This window comes from Falco cherrug, chromosome 3, assembly GCF_023634085.1.
Source record: "Falco cherrug isolate bFalChe1 chromosome 3, bFalChe1.pri, whole genome shotgun sequence".
NCBI classification, from domain to species: Eukaryota; Metazoa; Chordata; class Aves; order Falconiformes; family Falconidae; genus Falco; species Falco cherrug.
Window position 1 is genome coordinate 96,992,714 of NC_073699.1, and position 27,206 is coordinate 97,019,919.

General features: G+C 46.2%; 1 protein-coding gene across 1 annotated transcript; it reads left to right on the forward strand.

Annotated features, from left to right (window-relative positions):
• Positions 1-6,474: 6,474 nt before the first annotated feature.
• EDN1 (endothelin 1) lies at positions 6,475-11,306 on the forward strand. Its single transcript, XM_055706194.1, has 5 exons — positions 6,475-6,838; positions 7,080-7,227; positions 8,187-8,345; positions 8,607-8,714; positions 10,035-11,306. The coding sequence occupies exons 1-5, from the start codon at positions 6,775-6,777 to the stop codon at positions 10,171-10,173; spliced, it is 618 nt and encodes a 205-aa protein (XP_055562169.1). The 5' UTR covers positions 6,475-6,774; the 3' UTR covers positions 10,174-11,306.
• Positions 11,307-27,206: the final 15,900 nt, after the last annotated feature.

Here is a 27,206-nt window from a genome sequence, read left to right on the forward strand (position 1 = left end):
GTCAAAAAAACAAATAAACAAACAAAAACCAAAGACAGACACAAGCACCTGCCCAAATGGATGACAAGTAGATCTTTACTGCTAGGAGCACTGGTTTGTATGAGGCTGCTTTCCTACCTACCTTCCAGGCAATGATACACAGAAGTGTAGTGCTAACAGATCTGGGAGCACAGCAAGTATCTGGAACAAGTAACCAAATTAAAACAACTTCATACCTATGGCTCAGGCTACATCTAAACAGGTGCTCTTTCTTAGCACGTACTGGTTTCTCTCACAAAGAAAACAGTGGAACCAGCAAGTCGGCTCATCTAACGCCAGGCTCAAAACGGAGGTGGCAAAAGAGTCACAGGGGGGCTAGACGTGGTAGCAGCAGGGCTGGGCTGTAAAGAAAGTTCAACACCATTCCTGGAACAATGCGTTTGCTAATTACCTTAATTTCGGCAAGGCCTTTATGCACTCAGGAAAGGGTAGAGCCGGCTAGCTCTCAGAAATCTACTAACTTGAGTCTTTGGAGGCAGTCTCGTTCAAAGGTGGAGCAAGTCACATAATAGGTGAAAAAACTAGGCATGAAAAGTCAATTAAATTCATGAATTCAAAGAAGCGTCTCTGAGCAAGCTGCATGAAATGAAGATCTCGCAAGCACCTTTTCTGAGCAAAGCAACATAAAATCCAAGAGAGAGACAAACTGAAACAGCTAAGAAGTCAGTTTTGATTAGCAAACCTCGATGTGAGTGCTGATAATGTAGCAGGCAGGATACAGGACACAGGTTTGAGGAACTCAACTCATATCTCCAGCTCCCCAGCAATTTCTCATGGGACGCTGGACAAGTCACCCACTTGGATTCATCCCCAGCTAACTCTAGACATTAAGGGGACAATGGTGCCTAACTTTAGGACTGTCAGCACCTTAGGCTCCTTTGCATATCCTACAGAGCAATTCAAACGCCAGGTGAGCCAAGATGTTCACCTAATTTAGAAAATGTAGCAGAGTATCTACTGTTAAACAGGATGAGTACTGGCCGCCTTGCTTCAATTCCCAGCTCTGGGCACTAGGACGGCATCACTGATTCTTTGCCAAGACTATAAGAAATAGGCCTTTATTAAAGAATATGAAATGTGCTGCTGATAGGAGCAAGATGATCAGTCAGAGAGCTGTGCATTACTCTTAGCGATTTGCTCCGGAAGATTTTCTAATTGGATGCATTGGGTTTGGGTTCCTCACAAGCCAGACTTGCCAAGAAGTAAGTAAACAAACCTGATAAAGCACATTTTCCACTAACTGTTATTTGCAAATAAGTATTCTGTCATATGCTGCTGTAGTCGTAGACGAGGTTGTACACAGAACCAGATCAGGTTTTCTACAAGTGACGCTTTCTGTTCTGTATTTTCCTTTCCTTCACCAAACCCTTCTGTTGCAGTCTTTGCACTAATCTTTTGTATTTACTGATGATAATTTTATTATAGTTAAACTCTTACTTGCATAACCCATTCTTAAAAGGCTGATTATTGACACATGTAATCTTTTATCCTCTTTTCACACTTCTAGAAGACATAATTCATACTGCTTGTATTTTGAACTTGACTGATGGAATGGAGCTGAAGACCATGCAGAAATACTGATTTTCCCCAAAAACCAAATTTGGAGTTCAAGCATAGCTATGAGAATATATCACAGACCCATGAGATCAGACTATCCAGCCCAGCATTTTGTGTCTGACATGGCTGATGGTGGATGTGTCTGCAGGAGAACAGGGATTAGACACCGAGATTTGAGATTTGAGATTTTCTGAACCAGAAGTGAGGTCTTTGCCTTATAACTCGTACTAATATCATCAGTGACATGAGAAAAACTCAGGTCAATTAAAAAATGAAATTGAAGTTAGGCACCCCAGTAGAAACTGTAACAGCAAAGGGCTAGGGATTGAAATCCTTCGGGGCCTCTGTGTGCAGGATCCAGAGCTACCACAGCAGAAATAACCACCCGCCTGAGCCGGCAGGTGAGGTGCCATCCTGACACCACGCAGGGCGCTCCCTCAGCAGTACAGGTCACCCCTGTCACCCACGCAAGGCCTGGCAGAGAGGGCTCTGGTTACCTGCCCGCAGAGCTTTACCTTGCTCCCAATACACTGCTTCTGCTCCTGCACAAGAGCAAAGGCAGAGTAAAAGACGGAAGCAGGAGGAGCTGCTACAGCGTGCTGGGACGGAGGATGGCCAAGCGCCTCCAGCACCCCTGTGCCTGGCTTCAGGGGGAAGTGCGCACTCTTTCTCCCACAACATCCAGGCAGTGTAGGGAAGGGAGTTTCTGTTAACTCTCACCTAAAAATTATGTGGATTCTTTATTCCAAGACTATTTAAGCCTTTTCCCTTTTCCCACCTGATGTTTCCCCTCCTTTAAAATCTGTCTTGGCTTCCAGCGAAACATTTCCCTGATGCTTCCCGTTCTTTGTTGTGGAAAGTGTAAGCGAGAGGAAGGTTTCACAACAGTACCTCTGAAACCTGAATCTCTGCAAACTGTCCTTATTGTGTTTCTGGTAATAACAATTTTAGCCCTGGGAGAAACTGTGAACTTTGCTCAGTAAAGCTGATTTTTCTCCTCTATTTGAGCTCTAAGCTGGGTTTGATTTCTGTGTTTTAAATGGTAACTAGTCACTGCCACCTGGTGCCAGGAGATGCATGGTCTGAAAGAGCTTTCTTTTCTCATCTGATGATGGCTCGTCTGTGCCAAACATCATATAGCTGCCACCTTCCTCCCAACTTTGAATGGGGTTTTGTATCTGGAGGGAATTTTGGAAGGAAAATGACCACTGGTGGTACTGGGATGGGGAGAGGATCCGGTCACATGCTACAGACAGGTGGGGCCAAGGTTGCTGGATTAGCGGGTGGCTTTCCTCTTCTCCTCAGCACTTTAAGAGGTCCACAACTGTACCATGAGACAGGGACCTACGTCCTTTGATAAACATAATTCACTGGAGATGGGGAGAAATTGAGGAAGCTGGTTTGTGAGAAATTATGCTTTTGCCCAAGGACCCTAGTATCTATAAAGGGAAATAAATCCGTTGTAGGCCGGGCAGATGAGAACAAGGTAATTTCCAAGAAGCCTAAACTAGTTAGCTCTTTAACTTGCATGTTATGTAAAAGAGAAATGGGAATCTTCACCCCACACCTTGTGGAAGGAGGGAAGCAGGGGGACTGGACAGCCCATAAGAGGCAAGTGAGATGCAAGAGGGGCAGCAAGTGGAGTAAAGGGACAGGTTACGCAACTTTGATTTAATTGAGAATTGTGTTTCAAATCTGCAGAAAACAGCATGTTGCTCCCCTTGTTCCCTAAACAGAAAGGCACAGTTTTACAATCTCCTTTTATTGTTTTGCTGATAAGCAGGCATTTCACATTTCTGACACTATACAAAATGTCCTTTAGAAAACTCGGTCAGTGCCATGGACTTTTCCAGCTGGAACATTAAAACCAGAGCCTGGCTGGCCAGCTAAGTTTTCACCCCATAACACCGTGTCTCAGCTGTGGCTGGCCAAGGTACTCCAGCTAGAAAGGGGGAAAGCCTGCAGCAGGAGAAGTCAGCTTCAGCTCCTGCTTCCCCCCTCACCCAAATGGGTAGCAGCACAAATACGGCACAAGCTTCCCCGCCCATGGGGCAAGCTGGCTTCGCATGCCCAGGGACGACTTGTTGAGTACCTGACTGTACGATCGCACACGACTTTGTATTTCCATTCTGCAAACACGGACTGCTAGCCAAAGTTTAGTCCTGTTCTGCTTATTTTATAAGACCCCTGCTGTGACCCATACTGTTACAGACTCCTACTATAAACAGCTATAGAGTGAGCAAATCTTCCTTCTTTGGCAAAACTCCCAAAGGGTATTTTTGTGTGGCACAGACCTGCCCAGTACCTCCCAGCATCCAAGAAAGGATCGGGGGTTACCCCTTTCCTGGGGAAAGCCACCTCCTGGCCCGGCAATCCACGTGGCCTGAAATGATCCCACTGGGCTGCTGGCAATGGAACATAAATTTGTTTTTGCATTACTCGAACAAGCAACAGGAATAGCTTGATTCTGGTTAGTCTCAAGATCTGAAAGTGGAGCTATCAGAAATCACTGAATCGGAGGATATGGATCTCTGACAACAATAATATTTATGAATCCTTACCAAAAATTGCTGAAAATGTTTTTTGTTTTTTTTTTTCAAAAAAAGAGAACAGCACCTTCAGAGGTCCCTGCGATATGCTTGTGCTTTGTTACTTAAAAAAGGAAACATGCATGCCATTTTTGCCAGCTAACAAAATACTTTCTAACAAGGCATTTTGACAAAGCTGAAAATATCTTACACGAATGTGAGTCATTCTGGCTTCAAGTGCACATCTTAGAAAAAAGAATCTCAGGAAAAAATCTCTTTTAAGTAAGTGCTGGCATGAAATACAGTCTTTAAGTGACAGGCCTGGAAAGGCTATGCATATTTGTATTCTATACAGAACGATAGCTATCTTTCAACCCACACAACTACTTTGTGCTTTTTCTTTCTTTTTTTTTTTTAAACACCAAGAAACAACAACAACACAAAATTAATCTAATTTCTTTCCCAACTTTTGGATACTGATAAAGTTTATTACTTCAGTGGGCTATGATTGCTTTTTAAATGTAGCTAGGTGACCTCTGCTGGTAGATTCTTATCATAACTGCAATAATTCACACATGCAGGTACAGATACATTGGTATTCTGGTAAGTGCTGCCCTACATACACAAGAAGGCATAATACACATGAAGATACAATCCCTGCTCTGAAAAATAGACTCCCACGCTGGAAAGGTGTGAAAAGAATACCATATAACCCAGCTGTCTCTGCTCACAGATGTTTTATAGGGCAGTTTTTAGAGAACCTTTGGAAAAAAAAAGGTATGACCAACTCAGGATGGGGCCACCGGTGTTTATTCAGCACAATGGTCTAAATGCCCGCTATTTCTTGGAAAGCCCCCACGCTTCATCCTGTTAGAAGCAGGGAGGTTATACCGAAGGAAGGATTAGTCTCCGCTTGCATTCCTTTCTTGTACTCTTTCTCCTTGCAGCCATTGTGCAAGAAAGGATACCACCTAAATGGACCTTTATTCTGACTCAGCATGGCTGTAGACAGTCTGTCCACTACGAGACAGCAGCACGGTATAATTTGATACTTCAAAAAAAAAATGGCCATTCACCTGCGAGATCACAATGCAACTTGCAGTTAACAGCCGCGGTCTTTGTGATAGCCAAGGTCATTTCTATTATTACAGCACAGTGCACGGAAATACCACAAATACCAAGAGAGTCTTATCTATTTATCATAGGTGAAATTGGCATGCTTTGCAGCACAATGGCTCCACATCGGATCGCAGGCATTTGAGTTCACTTGAGTTTATATTCAGAGGCTGGCTTTCCCAGCTAGGAGCCCAGTGGATTTCATGCGTGGATATATTCGTGATGGCATTGCCACAGCCGTTTCCTAAGTGTCCAGCTTCCACACTGACAGCTGCTGTACCTCAGTGTAAAGTGGCAAACAGAAACGTGCTGGATGGCATTGCCACTGCCGTTTCCCAAGCGTCCAGCTTCCACACTGACAGCTCCTGTACCTCAATGTGAAGCGGCAAATATAAATGTGTGTGAAAACCCTTTGCCCTGACCTCACCAGGGTTAGCGGCAGGAGCCAAAGGCAAAGGCCAGGCACGGGTCTTCCCTCCTCTGCCCCCCCCCCCCCGTCCCCCCCGTCCCCCCGGCTTTATTTCCCTGCTGTTGCTCGCACAGCCCTGACCCTAAAGCTCACTCTGTGGCACGGTGTCCCCCGTCACGTAAGAAAAGGGGGGTTATGCCTGAAGGTCCCGCTGCTGCTGCTAGACCCGAACCGCCGTGGGCCCCAGACCCAGCCGGCCGGGCCGCGGGGAGCGGGGTGGGGACAGGCCCCCTCAACCCGTCACCCCCCTGCGACCCCGGCCCTCCGGCCGCCTGAGGAAGGGCGGGAGGGGTCCCTCGGCGGGTCCCCAGGCCGGGACGGCGGCGGGAGGGGACCCTCGGCGGCTCCTCAGTCCGGGACGGCGGCGGGAGCGGCGGGCCGAGCCCAGAGCCCCGGGCCGGGCGGCCGCGACACCTTCCACCGCGGGCGGCACCGCGCCTGCCGCCGCCCGGCCGGCCCCGCTGCTGTGCCAACCATCAACAACAACAGCAGCGCTGACAATAATCACGGTAATTATTGTTGTTATGGCGAGGGCCGCGGAGCCCCGCCGCCGGCCCGCCGCGCCGCCGCCAGCCAGCCGCCCGCCCGCTCCCTCAGGTGGAGGCGCAGGGCGCCCCCTGGCGGCCCGCCCGCAGCGCTGCCCGCGGCGCCCCCCCAGCCCCGCCCCTCCCCCGGGTCGCCCCCGGCCCCCCCGCCGCCGCCCCCCGCCGCTCTGAAGTTTGCAGGCGATTTCCTTTCCAGCCCGGCCTTATCTCGGCCCGCACGTTGCCGCGCGGTGACTAATAGCAGAATAACATTGTCTCGGGATAAAATAGCGCCGGGGCTGTTTACCCGCTCCATGGGGGTTCGCTATAAAAGGGCGCCGGGGACCGCCGCGCCAGCCAGACGCGCCGGGGAGCACCGAGCCGCTGCCAGCCCCCGCGCTGCGCCCCGGGCACGGCACACGGCTGCTCATCCCGCCGCCGGCACAGCCCGTCCCCGCTTTTTTCTCTTTTATTAGTTTCCCCCCCTCTTTTTTATTTTATTTTATTATTTTTTTTCCCCGCCCGCTCTCCGCCGCCTGCTATGGATTACTCCCAGATGCTCGTCTCGCTGCTCTTCGTGCTGTGCCCGGGGCTGCTGCCGGCAGGTAGGTGCCGGTGCCCCGCCGCTCGGGGCCAGTCCTGCGAGGTGGGGCTGGGGGCTGCCCGGTGGTCCCCGGGGAGAGACGCCGGGGCGAGCCGCCGTGGAGCTGCGGGGTGCGACGGGATGCGGCGGACGGGGATGCGCGGGGTGCGCGGTGGCCGCGGGTGGGGACCGCGGGTGGGGACCGGCGGTGGGGACCGCGGGTGGTGGCCGCGGGTGCTGAGCTCTGCCGCTCCCTCCCGCAGCCCCCGCAGCCCCTGCAGCCGAAGCGGGCGCCCCGCCGCCCCCCGCCGCCGCGCACCGCCGCGCCCGGCGCTGCTCCTGCTCCTCGCTGCTGGACGAGGAGTGCGTCTACTTCTGCCACCTCGACATCATCTGGATCAACACCCCCGAGTGAGTGGACCTGCGGGGGGCTGCGGCACTTGCTGGGTTTGCAGACTACTGGGTTTTCTTCTCCCGGGGCGGGGGAGGGAAAAATTAAGAACCGTAAACCCCCCTGCAGAAATGGGAAGGGGAAGAAGGAATATACTTTCACGGTTTCTCTTGCTTCCCCCCCCCCCCCCCCCGCTTTTCTGCCGAGTTCAGAGGAGGAAGCATGCAGGGTTTGACAACCTAGATTGAGCAGGTAGCTCCTAACAGCCCTAACACCTGCGTTTCTAAAATCTGGACAGGCGTATTTCCTTTGGGTGCCGCTCAGCAAAGGCTGCGGGATACTTTTTGCTATGAATCAGAAGCAGACTGAATGCCAAAAGTATGATTTTGCCAGCTTGAATTTGTCTGACCGTTTTTCTTTCTGTCAAGTTGGGAGGCTAGAAAGCTTACTTTGACATGGGGCGGCTCCTTGCCACCTCTTGCTGCTCTCTGCTGTGAATTATCACATCCCACGTGTTAACAGAGCGATGTGCAGGGTCTGTTTCTACGCTTTCCTTACCAAAAAGTAGTGAGCCAGAGCCTCACCTAGTGCTGCAGCCACTGACTCAGGTCATTTGTTCTGCTGCTGGGTTTCCTCGGAGCGCAGAGGATCTGCTCCTCACTTTTATTGCTGCTTTCGATGTTGGCAGTTGCCAAAGTTCAAAGAGATGAGGTTTTATTGCTTTCTATTGCACAGGGAGGCACGGCAGCCTCATGAAATCACAATTAGAAGGTCATTAGCCTTGTCAGTAGCCATGCTAATGAATACATTGCAAGATGATCAGAAGCATTTGCATGGAAATTATGACCAATGAGGCATTCCCAATCCCACAACCTTTACTCATGCAATCGATCCCATTGATAAGATTGCCCCAAATCCCTCACTGTTTTGAAGCCACGGAATTATTTGAATGACTTTCATGTTGTCTCTTTGATCATAGGAAGACTGTTCCATATGGTCTCGGAGGCCCTTCTCGATCCAGAAGATCACTGAAGGACATGGTGCCGGAGATGCTCGCTGAACCTAGCAGCAGATGCCGATGTGCCAACCAGAAGGACAAGAAATGTCTGAACTTCTGCCAGACAGGAAAAGATCTCTGGTGCGTCTATTGTTGCTACTCTTTAAAAGGCAGTGCATGTAAAAAGTTGTGGTAGACTTACTCATTTTGGCACTTGCTGAGCGAATAATCTCCCCAAAGCCTTGCCTCCTACCTGAGTGCTCACGCTGCTATGATACATACTATGGTTTGGCCCAGAAAGATTGCTTAATACATGCCTTGAGAAGTGTTTTTGATGAGGTGCCTCACCTTGTGGACTGCAGACTTTTTTTTTTAACAGCAGTGCCTTTTCACTCTTCACAGGGCTCAGTCCACGGTGGAGAAAACCTCACGTCACCGCACCAAAGCTGGCAATTGCATTGGACCCAAATGCATGAACCGACAGCTCGTTGACAGCAAGAAAATGAAGCGGTGAGTTTCTCCTCATCCTGTTGTAGTTCCCCAGAGTAGCAATAGAGAGCACAGTTCACCTGCCTTCGGGTCAGCCTTGGGCTCAGCTGGTGATCTCAGCTTGAGAGTTACAGAGGGATTGGTGAGGGTATCTTGAGGGTTCTTCTTCACGCAGTGGGTTTGTAGCTTGTGAAGACAAGAGTGCTGAGCTCTGCCTTGCATCCTCCATTTGCTTGGAGGAAGTAGGCTTACTCGTAAGGCCTAAAGATACACCACGCTTCAGAAGAGTATGAAATACTGACAGAAATAAATAGAGCCTGTCATTTTAGTGAGCTCGTGCCCTATCTTCACTACTTAAAAAACCATCATGTCCCAACTATTCTAATGTGAAACGGAATTGGAATGCCTTTTCTTAGGTACCTTGTTTTACTGGAGGGGAAAAAAGATGATTATTGATCTGTCCAGATCTGTCTGGCTTTTTAGAATGCAGGAGACAGGTGTCTATCTGCCTTATCTCTTACGTTGCCCGATAAACCTGTGTGAAATGAGTACTGGATGTTAGCGATGGGAATGGCTGCAAAAAGGTGGAGGAAAGGGAAAACGAAGACTAAATTAATATTTAAACCAAATTTAAAATTTGACATTAAGTAGTAAATTTAAAGACTGCCCTTTGAGGTCCGCACACATTCAGTTGAGTAGCAGGAGGCAGCAGCAGCACTCCGCAGTGCAGGTCAGAGACGCGTGCGCTGGCCCTGGTGCAGCTGGGAACCCCATGGAGGTGAAGTCAGCTTTGAAGCTGAGTGTTAGTCCAGCCGTATCGGCGTATGGCACACAGAAGTTTGCCCCTACAGAAGAAGACTCTTTAGTGCTATTTTCACAAGCGGAACAGGATTTGTACGAGCAGGCAGCCTGATAATTTTGAGTGAGAGTTAAGCCCTGGAATTCTGAAATAATTTTTGAAAACGGGGCTGGCTTGCTGGCTTACTTGAAAAAAAGCACCCATTCATTGGAAGCAGGATCAGGTTTACCTAAAAGAAACAAAACAGCTGAAATGAATAACGCTGAAGACCTCTTGACTGGATACATGCTATTTAAGGAAGTCTAGGACATCTGTATTTAAATTAATATTTTAACTTATTTTAACGTTTGCATTTAATTTCTGAATCCAATATTTCAAGTGGCTTAAGTTAGCGTAGTTGTGACAGAGGCGTAGCAATCAGCAGTTTCTGAGGATCCCATGGCAGAAATCTAGACTGAGGTTTATTTAATCAAAAACTGAATGTCTGCACACTGGAGATGCATCTTCATTATTGTAACAACAAATTTCTTGGGGTTTTGCAGGCTGGAAGCCATTGGGAACAGTATCAAAGCTTCCTTCAGTATCGCAAAGCTGAAGGCTGAGCTCCAGAAAGGGCGGAAGCTGAAACATAACAGGGCGAACAAAAGGCAAAGCATTTGGGAAAGCCTGAAAGCATCCTAGTGGGAAGATCTTTCCAAATCTTTCTCATCACACTTGCTGACAAAGCGTCACCAAAACTCTCTTGACTTCTAACATTCCACGATGGCGAAGGGCCTCTCTGTCCAAGTGTTTGCACAGCAGAGCAAAACACTAAGGAAGTCCTGCATTTGGAGGTATAAAAGGAAAGGATTTCATCATTTTGGAGTTCAGATGGATGGATAGAGGGGACGAAGGGGAATCGGGAGTAACATACATGAAAAGCCATCTTTCTGAGGAAACACTTAAATATTGCTTCTGGAATGTTATCCATCAATTGAGCAGCTTTCAGGGTCTACATCAAAAGCGTCTTGCAAGGAAGACCTCACAGATGTGCTTAGAAAGGACAGAAAGCAAGATCTGAGTGGACAAACTTCAAAGCGAAAAACTGTACCTTCTGATTAAAATGCAAAAATGAACCACAGTGCTACTTTTATCAGGACTTACTGCATATATACATGTCTACCTCGCATACTGTTTGTTGCACTCCTGCTAGAGTATTTTTACACCTTGTTATTGCCTTTACTAATCAGCTGCAACCCTTTGCCTTTTTTCAGATTCCTAGTTTACTTGTACAACCAGAGTTATCTGAATGTGGGTTAGACAATGTGGTTGTTTGCATAGTCAATGTCCTTTGTGTTTGGATACCAAAGGACTCTTCAACAGAAAATAAAAGTTAGAGGACACTACTAGGTTTCCCATAACAAGGATATTTGGCTAAGTGAAGCTCTAATAATAGAAATTGTTGTGTCTTACATGCCACCAAAAATGCACTGAAGTAGGGGCGAACCAGAGGCTGTTGTGAGATTTATTCAGTGCCTTGTACATCGAGACAAAGGGTTGTTTTGAATTATGTCAAAAGGCTAATATTGGGTGAATGTTTATAGCAGTGAATTTATTCACGTTGTTGAATTTGCTGAAAGGTTGAATCTTATGTGCTTTTTTTTGTTTTGTATTTATATTCACACAAGTTCTTCATTATATTTACCATGTTGAATACCCATTAAAGTAGGCCATATTGGTCTATGCATGTCTTATGTATTTCTGTATGAAATTGGGAAATGCTTTATGCCTATCGAGGTAAATATCTTCAGAAATAAATATTTTTAATTACTGTACTGGCTTGTTTTTCGTATGCTCCGCTTTTCTGTAGGCTGTGGCTCCATGATCATGGAGGTAGATAGCCCCATGTACAGAGCTGACCTAGACGAAGCGTGTGCACTTGCTTGCCTTTCTGTCAGATCAGCCAAATCACAACACAGAAAGTTTGTGCCAGATGTGAGACAACAGATAATACTTGTTCTAGCTTCAGGCTTGCTCATTAAAACTTCATGGCAAAATTTGAATTGGCCAAACGAATTTATGCTGGAGCAGCACTCTCACATAGCTGATGTGGTTTGCATCCAACGGTGCAAATTCTAATGGTGGATTTACTGTACCATTAAAATATGGCAAATAAGGGGTTGGATAGAGATGAACTAGAGGAGAAAATGCACACGCTAGATGCTTTGTAGACTACATTGCACCAGGCAGTGTTATGTTACTTATTACCATGCTATCCTGAAAGCCTCAGCCCAGCCCATGCAAGCTAAAGAGGGAGACCTCAATGGAGCCTGGCCCAAGCCCAGGAAAGAGCTAGAGCAATAGTCACACTTTGCATGTCTTCAGACACTGGCCTGGAGTGGTTATAGCTGGAAAGATACTTAAAGCAAAGCAAATAAACGGATTTAACTATCTCTGACACTATAGGGAAAAAAAGCACAAGAGTTAGACCATGGATAAAACTGAGTGGTTTGGGGTTTTTTTAAAAAAGCAAACTTTTACAAATACAGTATAAGGTGTGTGACACTTACAAACACTGACAGCAGTCATCGTTAAAAATTTCTGAAGTTGTTCTGCATTTCTTGTCAGTATTCATTTGTCTGCAGCATTTTTCATTCTCAAACACCCTAAGGTTGGATAAAGCCCATATTGTGTTTCCTTCATGCTGTTCTGCTGTGTTTTGGAGCAGTAATTCAGCGAAGAGATGGCTGTGCTGGCAGCCTGGCCCAGGCAGGGGGAAGGAACCAGGACCCCCTATGCTTCTGCAGGGCAGGATGCAGCCCCTAGAGCCACCCTTTGATCTCTGCATCACCCATGCTCACTGCTCAGGATGCGCATGGAGCAGTGACCCCTGTCAGGTGTGAAGAGACCTCATTAACGCTCCCTGGTCTTCCATTTCTTCCCCTACCAGTAGTTGCCTTTGGCAGGGAAAATAAACAAGCAAGCAGTCCAGGCGCTCACCCAGCCTGCACAGCAGGGGAGCGAGTGGTGTGGGGTCCACCTGCTAGGGAAGGGGCTGCGCATTGGCATCCCCATCCCAGTTGCTCCTCTTATCGCTCCCAGGAAAAAGCCAGAGGAGAGGAGCAATGCTGAGAGCAGAGGAGTGCCGCAGCAGCGCCTGTGCCATTATCAAGGCTGGCTATCTGGATTTTGTAGGTGGCCAGGCTAAATGGTGCTGTGTGTGAGATTTAGTAGCCCAAATTCCTGGCCAGCGTTTAAAGGATTCTTGAGAGACCATCCTAAAAATAAACCTGTTCCTTCTAGGGTTTACTCTGCTCATGCCTGGACTCGAAAGCTGGCTTTCTTCCTCCTTTCCTTCTCTGTAAACTGACCCCGCTGCTTGCTCACGCTGCAGTTTTGGGTGGCGAAGGGCACCCGCCAGCCTTTTGGGAAGGCACATCCCCAGAGCCATGCAAGGTGAAGTAAGAGCACTGAGCCCGAGCAGCAACACAAAGAGCACAAAGAAGGTGAGATGCCCCGATGCCAGGGGCTTGCAGGCTTTGGGAAGAGTGGCCAAAGCTGTTTCATGGTGCCCAGCCTGTACCAGGGGTCTGGCTGCATGCGGCGGAGCCGGGGGGGGGATGCACCCCTGCCCCTGCTCCTGCACTATTTACCTTCTGGCATAGAAGCATAAACTGTAGGTTACCCTGGTTTGCATTAATGAGCTGGACCGAAAACCAGAATTTAACAGTCTGTTTGTCTCTGAATAAGCAAAAGGGAACATGAAGCATTTTATCTGAAGGCTGGCTCATGTACAAGCACCAGGGTCTGCCCCAGAGGTTTGCTCCTTCTCAAAGTGAGCTCCATGGCAGAAAGAGATTCAACCACTCAGGCCAGAGCCCGGGGTGAAAGGAGAGGCATGGCATGTGCTGGGATTGATGGCACTGAACAAAGAGCCGTGTAAAAGTACATTCTTATAATAAACGACCTGAGCAAAAAAAATATTCTACCTGAAGCCAACGGAAACATTGTGGTGACTGCAGAAGCAAGGCTGCGGAGTCAGGGCTCTCGTTCTTCCAACTAGAACTAATCGCATTTTTTCTCTTAAAAAGTAAAATCTTTTGTGACTGTGATCTGTTTCCAAGTGAAAGGTTCTTCTAATCCAGGATGAAATTTGAGAAGGATGAAGGGAAGCACCTAGAGAAGAGGGCCACCACCTTCCAGTGTGGCCATGCTCTAATGGTCCTAAAATACACCTGATGTATGGAAATTCCAGCTAGGATGAAGAGCAGGGAAATGCCCCATTCCCAGGCTGTTACCAAATTGCATTTCCCTCCTCTGATTTTTCCTGGGCTCAGGATGGCCATTTCTGAATTAGCAAAAATTTTGCAGGAAAAAACAACTATTCCTCTCGGAAATCAAGCATGCCATACTTATTTTGATTCGATGCTGTGTGTAATTCTTTCTTGCTCAGCTGGTTTATTTTTATTTTCTCTGGTTAAAGGGTGTTTTGACTATCTATCAAAACAAGGTATACAATAAAACAAAGCTTCGACATGTGAGTCAGGCTTCAAGTCAGGAAAATACTACAATGCTACTGAAATTCTTTGCATCTTATCTACGTAATTCTGACTTAATTTTTTTCCAGAAATGGCAATGCTAATCTGCACCATGTTATCACGAACCGCCCCAAAATAATTCACGCAGGATGTCCTAATGTTGCCTATAGAAGTTACCAAATACCAGCCTCTTTGTTCATATTTCCTTACATTAGGATAAATTTAGCCACCACAACAGGCTTCTATATTTACAAACACAGACTGAGCTGGATAAACCGCTGTTTGAATCCTATCTGATGTTTACTTTCTTCACGCTTAACTGTTTGCCTCTGTGTATATAAAACTATATCAATTTTGACTTTGCCTGCATCACGGTGCTATTATTAGGTTCCTTGGTTAGAAATCCAGCTTCCGTGCTCGGCCAATATCTTTATTTAATTTACTGTTCTTCCTTTGTGACCTAGGAAACAAAAGGACAGAGTTTTTGATTAATTAGAGGAGAATGCTTGGAAGCTGTGATGGTGAGTGTAAGTATGTGAAGAGACAGAGAGCCACAGATAAAGTACAAAGATAGCAGCAGGATCGTTTTTCCCGAGGTAAACATCGTGCAAACGACATTTTGGAAACTTAGCCGGAATGGGTGTTCGTGTCTTTCTTTATTTTCTATCTCCCGATCAAATCTGAGCTAGGTGAAAAATGATAGGGAAGCCTATTTTGCTATTTCTCAATATGGTTAAACAATCGGTTGGTATGTCTTAGCGGTGTGCCCGGGACTGCTCTGATCAGGTCAAGGAGACCTGAGTTCTGCCTGAAGTCCACTGGGTCAGTCGGTCAGCCAACAATTCCCTCAGCTTTTGAGGCATCCTTTCTGCCAGTGAAAAGGAGACCAAAATTTGACCCAGAAAGGTTTTGTTCTTTCTGATACCAGCATGGGGCGGGGGGGGGGGGGGGGGCAGATGGACACTGCTTTGCTGATGCCAGCACAGGGCTCCAGCAGCTCTTGCTGCTCTTGGTCTGGGTTGGGTTGGGTTTTTTTTTTTTGTTTTGTTTTGTTTTTTTCCTCCTGCAAGCATTTTCTGGTAACAAATTAGATAAATATCACTTTGGTAAGCAATGGGACAGTTTGCCTCTGGCTCAAGAAAGCTGCATTCAGAAATGGATGAGCCCTGTGGAGTTTGCGGTTTCATTGACCTCTCCAGCTATTTTGGGGGCTGCAGAAATGATTTGAGTTCACCAACTGTAATTCAAGCCCACACTGTTGTTGCTGTGGTTTTCCCCCTCAAGAAATATTTTTTTTAGAAAAAAAAAAAAACCAACAACCCTAGACCTAACTTTTTTCTAGCTAGAGGAAAAATGTATGTAATGTGCCAGTCACTAGAAACAAATCCAACCTCTAGTCTGGCAAGGAGAAAGCAGCATGCATTTTGGTCTTATGTATTGGATTTATATTTTCTTCTTTTTTCTCCGTCTCTTTTTCCCAGACACAATTCAGCCAAGCACTTGGTGAAGTGCCTATCATGAAAAATTAGCTGATGCCCTAAGGAATTCTTGTGCAAAGGTAGCCACATGCACTGAATGGTTTGATGGACCAGAGCTTCTCCTCTTGACATCTTTCTTGTCTTCCTTTCAGTCCCATGGTTGCAAGAGGTCTGTTTTTCTTCTGCTTCTTATTTTCATCCTCTCTGATTTCTAACAGGAGTATAAAGCAGTGATATTCACAGACTAAAACTTTGAATATCACAAATTCATCAAACTAGAGGGGACAGAAAAATTGCGCAAATGGTGCCTGTCGTATTCTTATCAGAAACATCCAGGTCTTTAAGTTGTTTATTTGCCTGTGGAAGCATTTCCAAGTAGCTGGGACCTCTTAAAAGTGATTTATTTAACCAGAAAAGCTCAGCCCTGCGAAGAGTTAAACTGTGTGGCCATCAGCTGCTCATGAAAATGTGGGCATGTAAATGTGCACAGACTGCCTGGAAGCTTTGAAGGATCCAAGATGCTGGGAGATTTGCAGGACCAAACTGCCTCCTCGAGGGAGCAAGGGCTTTTCCTGTACTTTCTCATACCCTGAACTTGCTCATCCGCTTTAGGTGAGCATTCCTCCAGTAGCACAAGCAAGCACAAACCAAGAACCCTATTATCTGCAGGAAAGGTGCCTTGAGAATGCTGTCTGGGTTCTTCCCTCATGACTATACATCTCATCTGACCTCAGGGGGGACATTTCTTTCTTGCACACAGGCTGACCAGCACATCCATCAGGCAGCTGACTTCATTATATGGCAAGGCGACCAAGAACCCATGCTGCTGAAAAGAGCAATCATTGCTGGGCTGCACAGAGCCTCCCCTGCATGCTGCAGGCATGCTCCTCAAGGGACGGGGGAGAGGATGGCTGCAAGTCACAAGTCACACCAGCAGCCCTGCTTTGTCCCCTGGAAACATAAACCATGGTCCCCACGTGGCTGTGGGCTCACCCCAGGTACTGCCACGATGGCAGCTGCTCATCGGAGACCTGTCGTCTCAAAGTGACCCCACGTGGTTTATCAGTATCTTATAGCAGATTTTTCTGAGAAAGCATCTCAGTTAGGAGGGCTCTCCACTCATCCCAGTTTCCCTATAGGTGGACTAAACTGGCATCATTCAGGTGAGTTTGGAGGAACACTGCGGATTTCATCAGGTTTTCCAGTGTATCAGCCCTGCAGCAATAGTATGTGACTGTGAAATCCACATACATCTACAGAGATCCACATTTCTTCCGTGTATTCATAAGAAGAATCTTTTCATCATTTCCCCAGAAACTTACTTCTATCTTTCTAAAATCTTAGGCTTTTCCTGAGGACTTGGCCTGCTCTTTTTCCTCCTGGATCTCTGCAAACCATTACATCATTCCCAGCACTCATCCAGCTGGACGCTTTGCAGCAGTGTGCTTTCCAGTGGCTTCCAAACAATGTGTATCGAGGCTGTTCATTTAATTTTAATTCACCCTGAGTCTCCTTCCTCATAAGCCCAAGGATGTCTTTCACCTGGCTGAAGAGGGAAGCTCCTGTGAGTGCCGTCCTTTGCCCTGAATTGGCAATGCCTTACGGATCGCTGGTTCTGCTGTTGACCCTTCAGGCAAGTCAGAAAGTTGGCTGGCTATTACTGTACCATAAAAATTTATTCTTTGAACTAACCGCTTTCTGCTGAGTAATTATTTATCTCCATAAACATTTCTATAAATGTCTATATATGCACAGGGGTCAGCTTTCTAAGCAAACGACAGCCTTTCCTTCCCCGCTCCTATATTGTTCTTCTCTCAAAGTGTTTCTGTGCCATTCCTGTGACCAAACACGGCTTTTATGAGCTGCTGCTGTATGAAGCTGTGATCACAGCCTTTCTTTCAGCCTGTGATCTGTGAACATCTGAAGAGCCACGAAACATGATTAAGGGATGCAAGTTCATATGTGCTTTACAACAACCTGCATATGTGAAATTCCTGGAAAAGTTTGCACTTCCACTGGAAACTTTTTGGTGGTCCACATTACAAATTAATTAAACCCATGTTTTATGCATGGAAAGTAGGTTTGAAAAAGAGTTGCAAAAAAGAGCTGTCAGTGTAGGAAAGTGCAGAATTGAGTCCAGCCACATAGCAAATAAGAAAGATACCATTCTAATAAAAGCGTAAGTGACTGTATAACTACATTATCAGGTCCTGCAAAAAGTGTGTTCAACAGGGTTCACCAGGGGAAACTTGAAGCATTCACCAGCTCTGCACGTGTACTTGTAAGCGTGGCAGCATGCACACATGTAATGCAATGGAACATAATGTAACAAAGGTCCTCCTGATGTTGTACGACATATTTTGCCAGAGAGTTCCGGACTCAAGGGGCTCTCTGCCTCAATGGCTGTCTTTTTTATCCCCAGTGAGGAGAGCTCTGGGCAGGATAGCCGAATTCTGTAGGCGCCTTTGCAAAGGACGCATCGCCAAGGGTGCTGCTGTTCACAGCGCTCTGTCCAGGCACTGTTATGCAGAACAGTTGCTTTTGCCCAGGCTTCTCATCTGTTCAAATAAGCTCATATTGTTTACACGGATTTTTTTACTATGAGGTCTACAAGGAGAGAGTGTATTTGCCATCAGTTTTCTCTCTCCGGACAGCACAGTTGGAGAGCTCTGAATGGTTTATAGGCTAATTAAAAACAGACCACAGGTTTTGGTTGGGCGGTTGGGTTTGGGTTTTTATTTTTTTCCCCTTCTTTTTGCTGCATTCCAGTTCATTTAGCTGCTCAGCAGGGATTTGACAGGGGCATTGTTAACGAGACAAAGAACCTATGGCTTGGGTGACATTAGTGTGCTAAGAGATGCCTCCTTTTCACCTGACAGCCTAACCACATTGGATCAGGTATCGGAAAGACTGACAAAACATTGGAGGACATGAAATATTTAGCAAATGACTGACCTGCACATCCTACCTGGCTCTGGCTACAGTAACAACTTTGCAGGGTAGCTGATGCAGAACTGCCCTTCTCTCTCCACCTGACAAGCTTAAACAGCTGATAAATTACCAGAACTAATTGTTGCCCTGACAGGCCTTTGATCCCTGGAACAGTCAATTTATAAATGATGAGCTCCTTTTACATGCCACCGCTGATGGAGCTATTGAAATCATTATAAAACCAATAATCCCTGCAGTCTGGGGATCCTTTAGCTTTCTCCTTTTTATTCAGGAGACAGTTCAAAGTGCCTGCAAATACTCATTTCCATCTCTTCCCAGCACCCTGGCCAAAAAAAGTCAGGCATTGCTGCAGGAGTGAGTCTTGGTAAGGAGGGAGAGAGAGAGACCACCTGAAAAGCAGGCCAGCCCAGATGAACATCAAGCAGGACGCAGGACAGCCTCTGGATCTCACTCTCAGCCACTTGGGATGGTCTGTCCATCCCGCAAGAGAAAATTGCCAAAAAGAAGGGCAGAAAGGCAAGGCGGGAAAAGTTTGGATGGTAAGCAGCATCATGGGGAATGGCAGCATCTTCAGGGTAAAGTAGAACAGAAATCCCATTCATAGCTTCCAGTGTCCAGCCTATACTGGGAGCCCAGCCAGTCTGTTCCTGGGGACATGCTGCCTCTCCCAGAGGCAGAGCTCACGGCGATCTGCCAGCACACACCTCCTTCGCCTCTGGGCATGTCATTACAGCACAGCAGAGCGCCAGGAGCTGGGCTACAAGCTTCTGCTATGGCTTCATCTGCATATGGCTATAAGTGGCTGGAGTCCACCCCACCCAGCAATGATTGTATTTTCCAGGCTTTTTTAGTGTGAACTTGTCTTTGTTAATCTAAAGGAACAAGACAATATTTAGCCAAACAGATTCCCTATGGGTACTGTACCCCATGGGTACAACCTCATGTGCAGAATTTGGTCCTAGACCTGTATTGCAAGAGCATATCATGACCACCACATGATGGAGAACCCAAGGAAACCTCATCCTGGGGCTGTTTGAGCAGGTTACTTGCTCTTTTACAACAGACCCCTTTACAGAGCGGTTAGGATACTCCAGAGGTCATGTTTTTCTTACACAGTCATCTGATGACTTCCTTTTTCTCTACCTTTTTTTTTTTTTTTTTTTTTTTGTGTGTGTGGAAAAATTATATCTAAGTATAGAAGAATACTTAAGATGTGATCGAGGAGAGTTGTGTCCTCAGCTCTCACAAGCCAGCACAGCATCAATGATGGGAGCTTGCTGGACCTCTAGCAAGAGGCAGCACCAGAGCAGAAGTGGTCCTCCCGTGCAACAGGTCTTCACTGAGCAAGATGCTCCTCTGAGGACTGCAGGTGTGAGAGGGAAGATGGCTGTCACCAGCGGTGGCCATGCAGAGAGAGGAGCAATGCTTCGTTCCAACTGGAAGGAAAATTTGGCTGAATTCTGGTGGGCCCCTTTGCAGGAACGCCTGTCATTTTTGAATAGGAGGCAGAAAGGGGGGTGCTCACTGCTCAGTACCCAGGGTTATGAGAACCTGGCTTCCAGCAGCCCAGCTCACAGGGAGTGTCAGCACCACCACCGGGGTCATCTGGGACCCCATTTTCCCTGGGCCATCAGAAGCAAAGGACATTTTAGAAGAACAGTACAATAATTGCGCTTGGATTTGAAGGAAAGTCCTTGGCCTGCTCTTGCTGGTGTTTGCTCATTTTCCAGTTGTGATAACAAAACAAGAGCACTCCAGCAGGGCCTGGCTTACTCCTGGGAACAAAGTTTGCGGGCTTGGACCTGACGTTGTTACCAGTCACCAAGCTTTGAAAACACAGCCTAGCAACCACGGACCTGCCTCACATCTGGAAACCTTATTTGCACGCAATCTTGTCTTTCAGTATGATCACTTTTCCTCTGCCTGATTATTCCGATGAGAGAGAGCCCGTTAGAAAAACAGAACACCACAACCCGAGTGCATGCATGAGCCTGGAACAACAGGAGGTGCTGACTGATGCTTCACTTTCCATTCTTTCCTGAAAGCTTGTAGATAAATGTAAGGTTTTGTAATGCTGTTCAGTATGGTTACTCCAAAGCGACCTGGGGCCTGGCCACCGAGGCTTGTCCTCACCATGGGCAGAAGAGGTGCTCCCTAAGGGTGAAATTCCCCTCTGGTGTCCTCCAGACTGTGGAGCGCTTGGATTTAAATCATAGCGTCCATTATAAGGGAGACGTCATTAACTAATGGGCGGTTACTGTGTGAAGGAAATGGCACATGAACACACGTGGCTTATACAGTGAGATCCTGCCCTTCTCCAGCCCAGTTCTTCACTGACTTACCAACCCTGGAAGTTCTCCAGACCTTCAGCCTGGGTACTGATCACACCTAGTGTGCAGGTGATCCATAGGGAGGTTTTTTTCTTCAGGCCACAAGAAGCCCTTAGGACTGGGAAATAAACATGAAAAAGTTCCTTAATTAATGTTGAATGGAGTTAGATGCAATGTGCAGCCTTCCACTGGAGGGAGAACTGAAACTTTTTGTGAAGAGGAATAGGGTTTGGGGATGACTTTGCATCACCAGCTCGTGCAGCAAACTGAAAGGAAGCTTGTGTCAGTTGCCTGCCCCAGAAGAAAAAAGGACTACCCCCAAAATATGGCTTCTGAACCGAGGTCTGGAGGACAGCCTGAATCACTGTGCACTCTGGGGAGCTACGTATCCACGAGACAACAGGACAGAGGTAGGAACAATGCAAGAGCAAAGTGAGACTGAAGAGACACAGTCTGTACAGCCCTTTGTTGAATGTCACTTTCTGACCCCGAGGGTCCCATGAAACTCCCAACAAGAAGCTGCCTTCCCAGGCAGGGAGCACAATGAGAATGCATCACGAGGAGCAGAGCAGGGGGATCGGCTCAAAGCCCTCAGCCTGGTATTAATTTAGTGGCAATTCAATACTGAACAATTTATTCTCAGGATGCTGTTCACCCTGAAGTACCAGTATGTCTCCTAGCTGAGTGAAGGGTGTAGAAGCAGACACATTTTCAGATTAGTTAGCGTCCACTAAGCAAGCCATGGTGGTGGAGCAAAGGAGAGGTACAGCCGGCCTGATTTTAGGAGAAATGGTTAAGTGGAAAGAGTCTAGGGGATCTTCTCCAAGGAAATGAGATAGCTTCCAAGGCGTTATGCCCTGTGCATATTATAAAAGAGGTGGGCATGGGCCAGGAAGACAGGTTGGTATGGAGAGGCCAGAAATAGGACAGTGTGGTAAATGTGCAGGAAGGATCTACTGGGAACGTGGAGAGGCAGTAGGAAAAAACTGCCTAGTTTAATCCTACCTAATTTACATATCTCACTGATGCACCTGAACTGAGAGGACCTTTCCTCTGGAAGCATCTGGCTTTCTCCCTTAACCTTGTGAAGGAGCCTATGGAGGGATGGCAGGCACAGAGATGAAGTCAGGACCACATCCACCTTACCTTCATGAAGTAGCATTTGAGGGATGCAACCATATTAAACAGATGGAAATCTTTTTGGGGCCCACTGTATTCACTATCTAATTTTCTTAAGGGTAATGTGGATTTCCCACAGAAGAATAGCAGGGCAGCTATTATCAATTGTTTTCCCACAGACAAATCATAATCTTTCAATATGTTCCAAGAGGCAAGCAAGAGCAAGATGCACTGTATAACAGCTCTGCAATAAGCTGAAGGTACGGCGAAGAAAATAGGAAGCTCTTGGCAGGAGAAGCTCATCTTCTTCAACTGGGTTTCGAGGACAGGCTTAATTACCTTGAGTTAACTCTAGGACATCCTGAGGAGGCAACAAGACAGAGGGAAGAAAGAAGCAGGAGGGCAGCTAGGCTGGATAGAATCTGGTTCCTGTGAAATGTTGAGTGAGGCAAGCTCCTGCAGCCTGGTCTGCCACCCTCACACAGCTGGGCTGGCTCCAGGGGAAGAGTTGAATAGTTTTGATTATCATACTGAAAGAAAAAGTTTAAAAAAAAAAAAAAAAGCAAACAACTTCTTCATGCTTTTTTTCTGACTTAGTCAGCTATTTGGAGAGCTTGTCACACCCAGGAGATGTTATTTATATCATACTCTTCCAGGAGAATCTCTCATTGTGAAATCTTCTGCCCTGAAAAAAGGGGAAGAGTATGATAATTAAAGGAAGCAGTTCAAATAACATTGCTGGAAATAAGTAATTTCAGTGTGGTTAGAAAGGATGTAGAAACAACACTGAAGCTGTTGCTTTCAATAGTATTGAGGCACATGCCAGGACCTCGCTGAAGATCAGTTCTCACAGCACTCACTCCCAGTCTGGAGGAACCTTGTGAACACATGCCATGTGTGACTACTGTCAGAAAGACAGATCGTTTAGACCGCACCGGCATTCCTTGACTGAACTAGTTTAAACCATGTTTCTCCGTGTAAGTTTGGCTGGTGACAAAGTCAAGGCCAGAATGGGCCACCTGAAGTTTCCCAAGTGCCATCAAACATGAGGACTGAGCAGGTCCAGCCCCACTACACTCTGCCCTGGAAGATCTAGGTGACATCAGTGACCAGCGATGCTAGCTTTGAGTGAGGTGGGTGCTCAGTGAAATCTGAAGTGACTTTCTGTGACGAAGATAGAGAACAAAGCTGTGAGATGGAACCACCTTGATTTGAATTGATTTCTCATTAATGTTTCACAGCAGAGGGTACTGCTAGCTGCTGCAAAAACCTATTGTATTGGCAAAAAGCGTTCTCAGGTCTCTCATATTCACAGCCAATCAAATGTGACATGTGTGTCTACTATTACTTTGGATAAGCTGAAATACTGTTTTTCTCATCACTGGATGAGATGATCAAGGTACAGATAACTTCTAAATTGATCTTGACCTTTCACTGCTGATGAAAACAAAGGAGAGGACAACAGCCTACCTCTTGTGCTCTTATGAACAAGTGCACATAAACTTTTGTTGACTTGTCTCTTAATCCAGAGACCTGACTGCAGCTGCAAAGATAAAGCAAGCTTAGCTTATCTACTGTTTGTTTAATGAGCAGTTTACCTGGTAGACATGCTGCCCTCAAGTTCACAGAGACTGGTGTTTGTGTTTCGCAGCATTGCAATGACACAAAGAGCTCCGCTGAGGTACAGGGAGCCATGTTACTCGCTGGTGGATGTTGTTGAAAAGGTTGAGGCGATACCTGTAGGCTTGAATGAGGAATGACAGTAAGGATGGCACTTGCTGGAAGTGAGTTTCGTGGTCAGGCATCGTCTTCTGGCACCTCCCAGGGGAGTGGTGGCATTAACACTAAAAGCAGCAGAAGGTGGTTAGAGGGATAAAAACCATGGTCAGTATTCATGTCCAACCAACCCTATTTCTGAAATGTTTACAACTATGGGAAAGAGCAGAAGAGAAAGGTAGACAGGGAGGGTGTGGAAGTCACACACTGAGACACCAGAGGAGGTGTTAATGAGAAGTCCAAGGTACTAGAGATATAAGCTGGCTGTAAATAATGGGACTAAAGCATCAGATTACACAGAAAATATATCTGTCTGGAAATCTTGCAGGAAGCAGATTTCTTTTGAGGTTCAGAGTAATGCCGGGTCCTACCCCCTCTGGTAGGCAATTAAAGATTAGCTGAAAGCCAGAGGTGCAAAGTCTGCGGTGTCTTACGCAAGCCCCGCCCCTGTGGTACTCTTCAAGTCACAATGACTTCAGTGAGACTGCAGCCTGTGCCAAAAAGTATCGGGCACGACTTTTCATAGGGGCTTCAGGAATTCATTGAACTGGGCTGCAGAGTCGTGGGGAGAGCTAGACAGCCCCAGCCCCACCGTTCATAGCTCCCAGTGAAGTGCACAATTGCTCGGAATTTGTGTCACTCTTTTCCAGCTGCTGATACCGACCCTTCCGTACTTGTCTAAGTAAATGCCAGCACTTCTCCAGTGTGGATGCTTCTCTGATTCCCAGCTGATGGATTTATCTTTCAAGAACTTAACTTTTGCTAACATGAATATAACATATTCATACATAACAGTTTGCCATTCAGTTCCAGATATTAACTAGTAACAGGGATAGCCAGTTAAATTGAAAGGGAAATGTGAGTCTTCAGCCTTGTCCCTTAAATGCTTGCGGTGACACCTTCGATATATATAACCAATTTTCTCGTAATATTTCAGTTTAAAAGTCTTATTCAGACTAATTTGTTTGGGAAATTCGGTTTTGAGGTTGCATTCTTCCTCCAGGGTTTCACTGGGTTGCATCACAAAAGATCTATTTCATTATGTAATTTTGCATTCAGACGTAGATGAAAACTGATGTACAAAGCTGAGCAAACTGAAATGCTCCTGTGTTGCGTCTCCAACACACGATGCTATTATGGGAAAGAGAGAACTGGTGAGAAATGGACATTATCATAAAAGAAAGATTTCAGTCCCACAGCCCTTAATTTGGAACAAAGTAATGCTGACATAAGACATAAAAATATTTTCCATTGTGAATCAGGTGCCTTGGCCAAGTCTGGAAAGATCTGAATTCTTCTTCTCTTTATATTTGAAAATGAAAAAATGTACTGTTATCGGGACTTGACATAAAAATAGATGCATTTTATTTCATGTGTCAGCACTCGCCTCTTTTACAGTTCTGCAGTAATCTGAAAGTGTTTTCTTCTGACTTGCCAACCAAGTTTCCAGTGCAAATGAGTTACAACTCAAGAACTTGATACTCGAGGTTGCTAAAATTTTGCAAGTTTGTAGCATATGAATGCACCATCTGTTCTTCCTAATAAGTAGCTATTTTTAATTATATTTTATATGATTGCTGCTGTTGTTTGACCAAGAGCCTAGGAAACAGCTTAGTAAACTCTGACACACCAGACAGAAATAACTTCAAAGGAATTTTGGTGTGTTTCCCTCCAAATCCCAGATTATTCAGTCACATTGAGTATTCACAATGTATGTTGTTTAGCAGATATATGTTTACAAGGTACAGAACTCATTTTCAGTGGTTTGTTAAACTGGTGCATGATTTTCGAACAAAATACTTTTTATTAGGTACTGGATTCTTTGGGAAATAATAAAAAAAGTGGTCCAGAGTCTGATTTTCAAAACATTTTTTTTTTTTTTTATTTTCTGTTGAAATGGAAGAAACAAGGCTTTTTCATTCAGGAACTTTCCCTATGTCATTTGTTTCGCCTGTATTCTTTAGCTACTCTTTTCATCCTTTTGCAGCAATGAAATGGTTAAATGTGAAGAGAAGGAAAGAGGAATAACAGCTGAGAATAGAGAAGGGAGAAAAATTTCAGTCCTGGTGTGTTGTTAAAAATAGGACAATCTGTTACAATGAACATCTCCCTTGTTGCAATTACTGGTGTAGCAACAGCAAGCTTTTAGAGAACTGATAGGGAAAGTCACTCTATTGCTACCATGCCTCAAGGACTCTATTCCTATTTTAGATCTTCTGGTAATTTTGCTTAAGCAGAGCAGAGGGACCTGGGACATTTGATTTTTAATAGCTGAGCAAAACTTAGCTTTCTAAATATCTCAGTTTTCTGAGAAAATGAGACAAACTGAGGGTCTGATCTCACCTCCCCCTTTTTTTCAGCTGTGTCTCTGTCTTGCAGTCTTTGGGAAGGTACCATCTCTCCCCTACTGCAGCCTTCATCCTGCGGTGCCTTGTCCATCTGCTTGGGACAGAGGTGACAAACGCATGACAGCTGGATCCCACCTAGAGAAACGCTCTTGCCCATGGGCCCTTAGGTATGCCCACAGCCGAGAGGAGCTGCAGGCAGCCCACCACAGCAGCAATGGGACCTGCTGAGGTCACTTTTCAGGGACATCAGAGGACCGGGAGGTGTGTGGAGGAATAAGCCAGCAGAGCACAGGGAACTGGGGAAGTGAGGCAGGGATGCAATGTGCCCGTCTGCAGCTTGAGCTGCAGTGCCGGTCGGAATCGGAGAGGAGACACTTAGGAAACTTAGGGCATGGAGCATCTATCACTCTTTCTCCAGGTTGCCTGGAATATGTCATTGCCTACTCAGCCTGCCATCTCACAGCTGTGAATTTTTCATCATGTTCTTTTCAAAAGAAAACAGGTCTGGCCCCTAAAGAAGACTCACCACAGTCCACCCCGAGTGCCCCCCTCTAGCTGGTCTCTCTCTCTTCCAGCTGCCCGTCTCTTGGTTTTAATGAACTGAAGCCGTAACAAAGTCGGGACAGCACAAGGGCAATTCAGTACTGGATTTCTTTCAGCAGCACTAATTCCTCTGGCCTTTACAGGGGCATTGAACCAGAAACACACCTAAATGGGTAGAGGGTAAAACAACCCAAACAAACAAGTAGGGGAAACAAACTGGAAGGTTAAAGAAAAGATAACCTGTGCCTGTTCTTGGGAAAGTAGAGTGTTTTCTTGCAGCTCCATTCACCCCATGGCCAGGCAGGTCAGGCCTGCTGGTACTGGGTAGCTCACCTAGGAAAACAAATATTCCCTTGTTGTATGAAGTGCCACATGGTTGATATTCAATGCCTTTTCAGGTTTTAAGGCTCTCCAGACCAAGTCAAAATCAGCCAAGCTAATTAGGATGTGCAAGTCTTTTGTCCTGATTGTGTTTTGTGTACCAAAGTACACATAAGAAAGCAGGACCTCCAGGATGGTCTAAGGACATGCAAGAGAGAGAGGAGAGATGAGTGTGTGAATGCGCGACAGACAAATGACTGTGTATGTGGGAGACCAAGAGAGAACAAGGAGCCTTTCTCATCATTGAAGATACATATAGAAGATTTCTTC

Bases quoted from the DNA above. Each gene is read 5' to 3' on its own strand.
- EDN1 (XM_055706194.1), top strand. From the start codon at position 6,775: ATGGATTACTCCCAGATGCTCGTCTCGCTGCTCTTCGTGCTGTGCCCG. The intron at 7,228-8,186 runs GTGAGTGGACCT...CTTTGATCATAG, and splicing joins ATCTGGATCAACACCCCCGA to GAAGACTGTTCCATATGGTC. The intron at 8,346-8,606 runs GTGCGTCTATTG...CACTCTTCACAG, and splicing joins CAGACAGGAAAAGATCTCTG to GGCTCAGTCCACGGTGGAGA.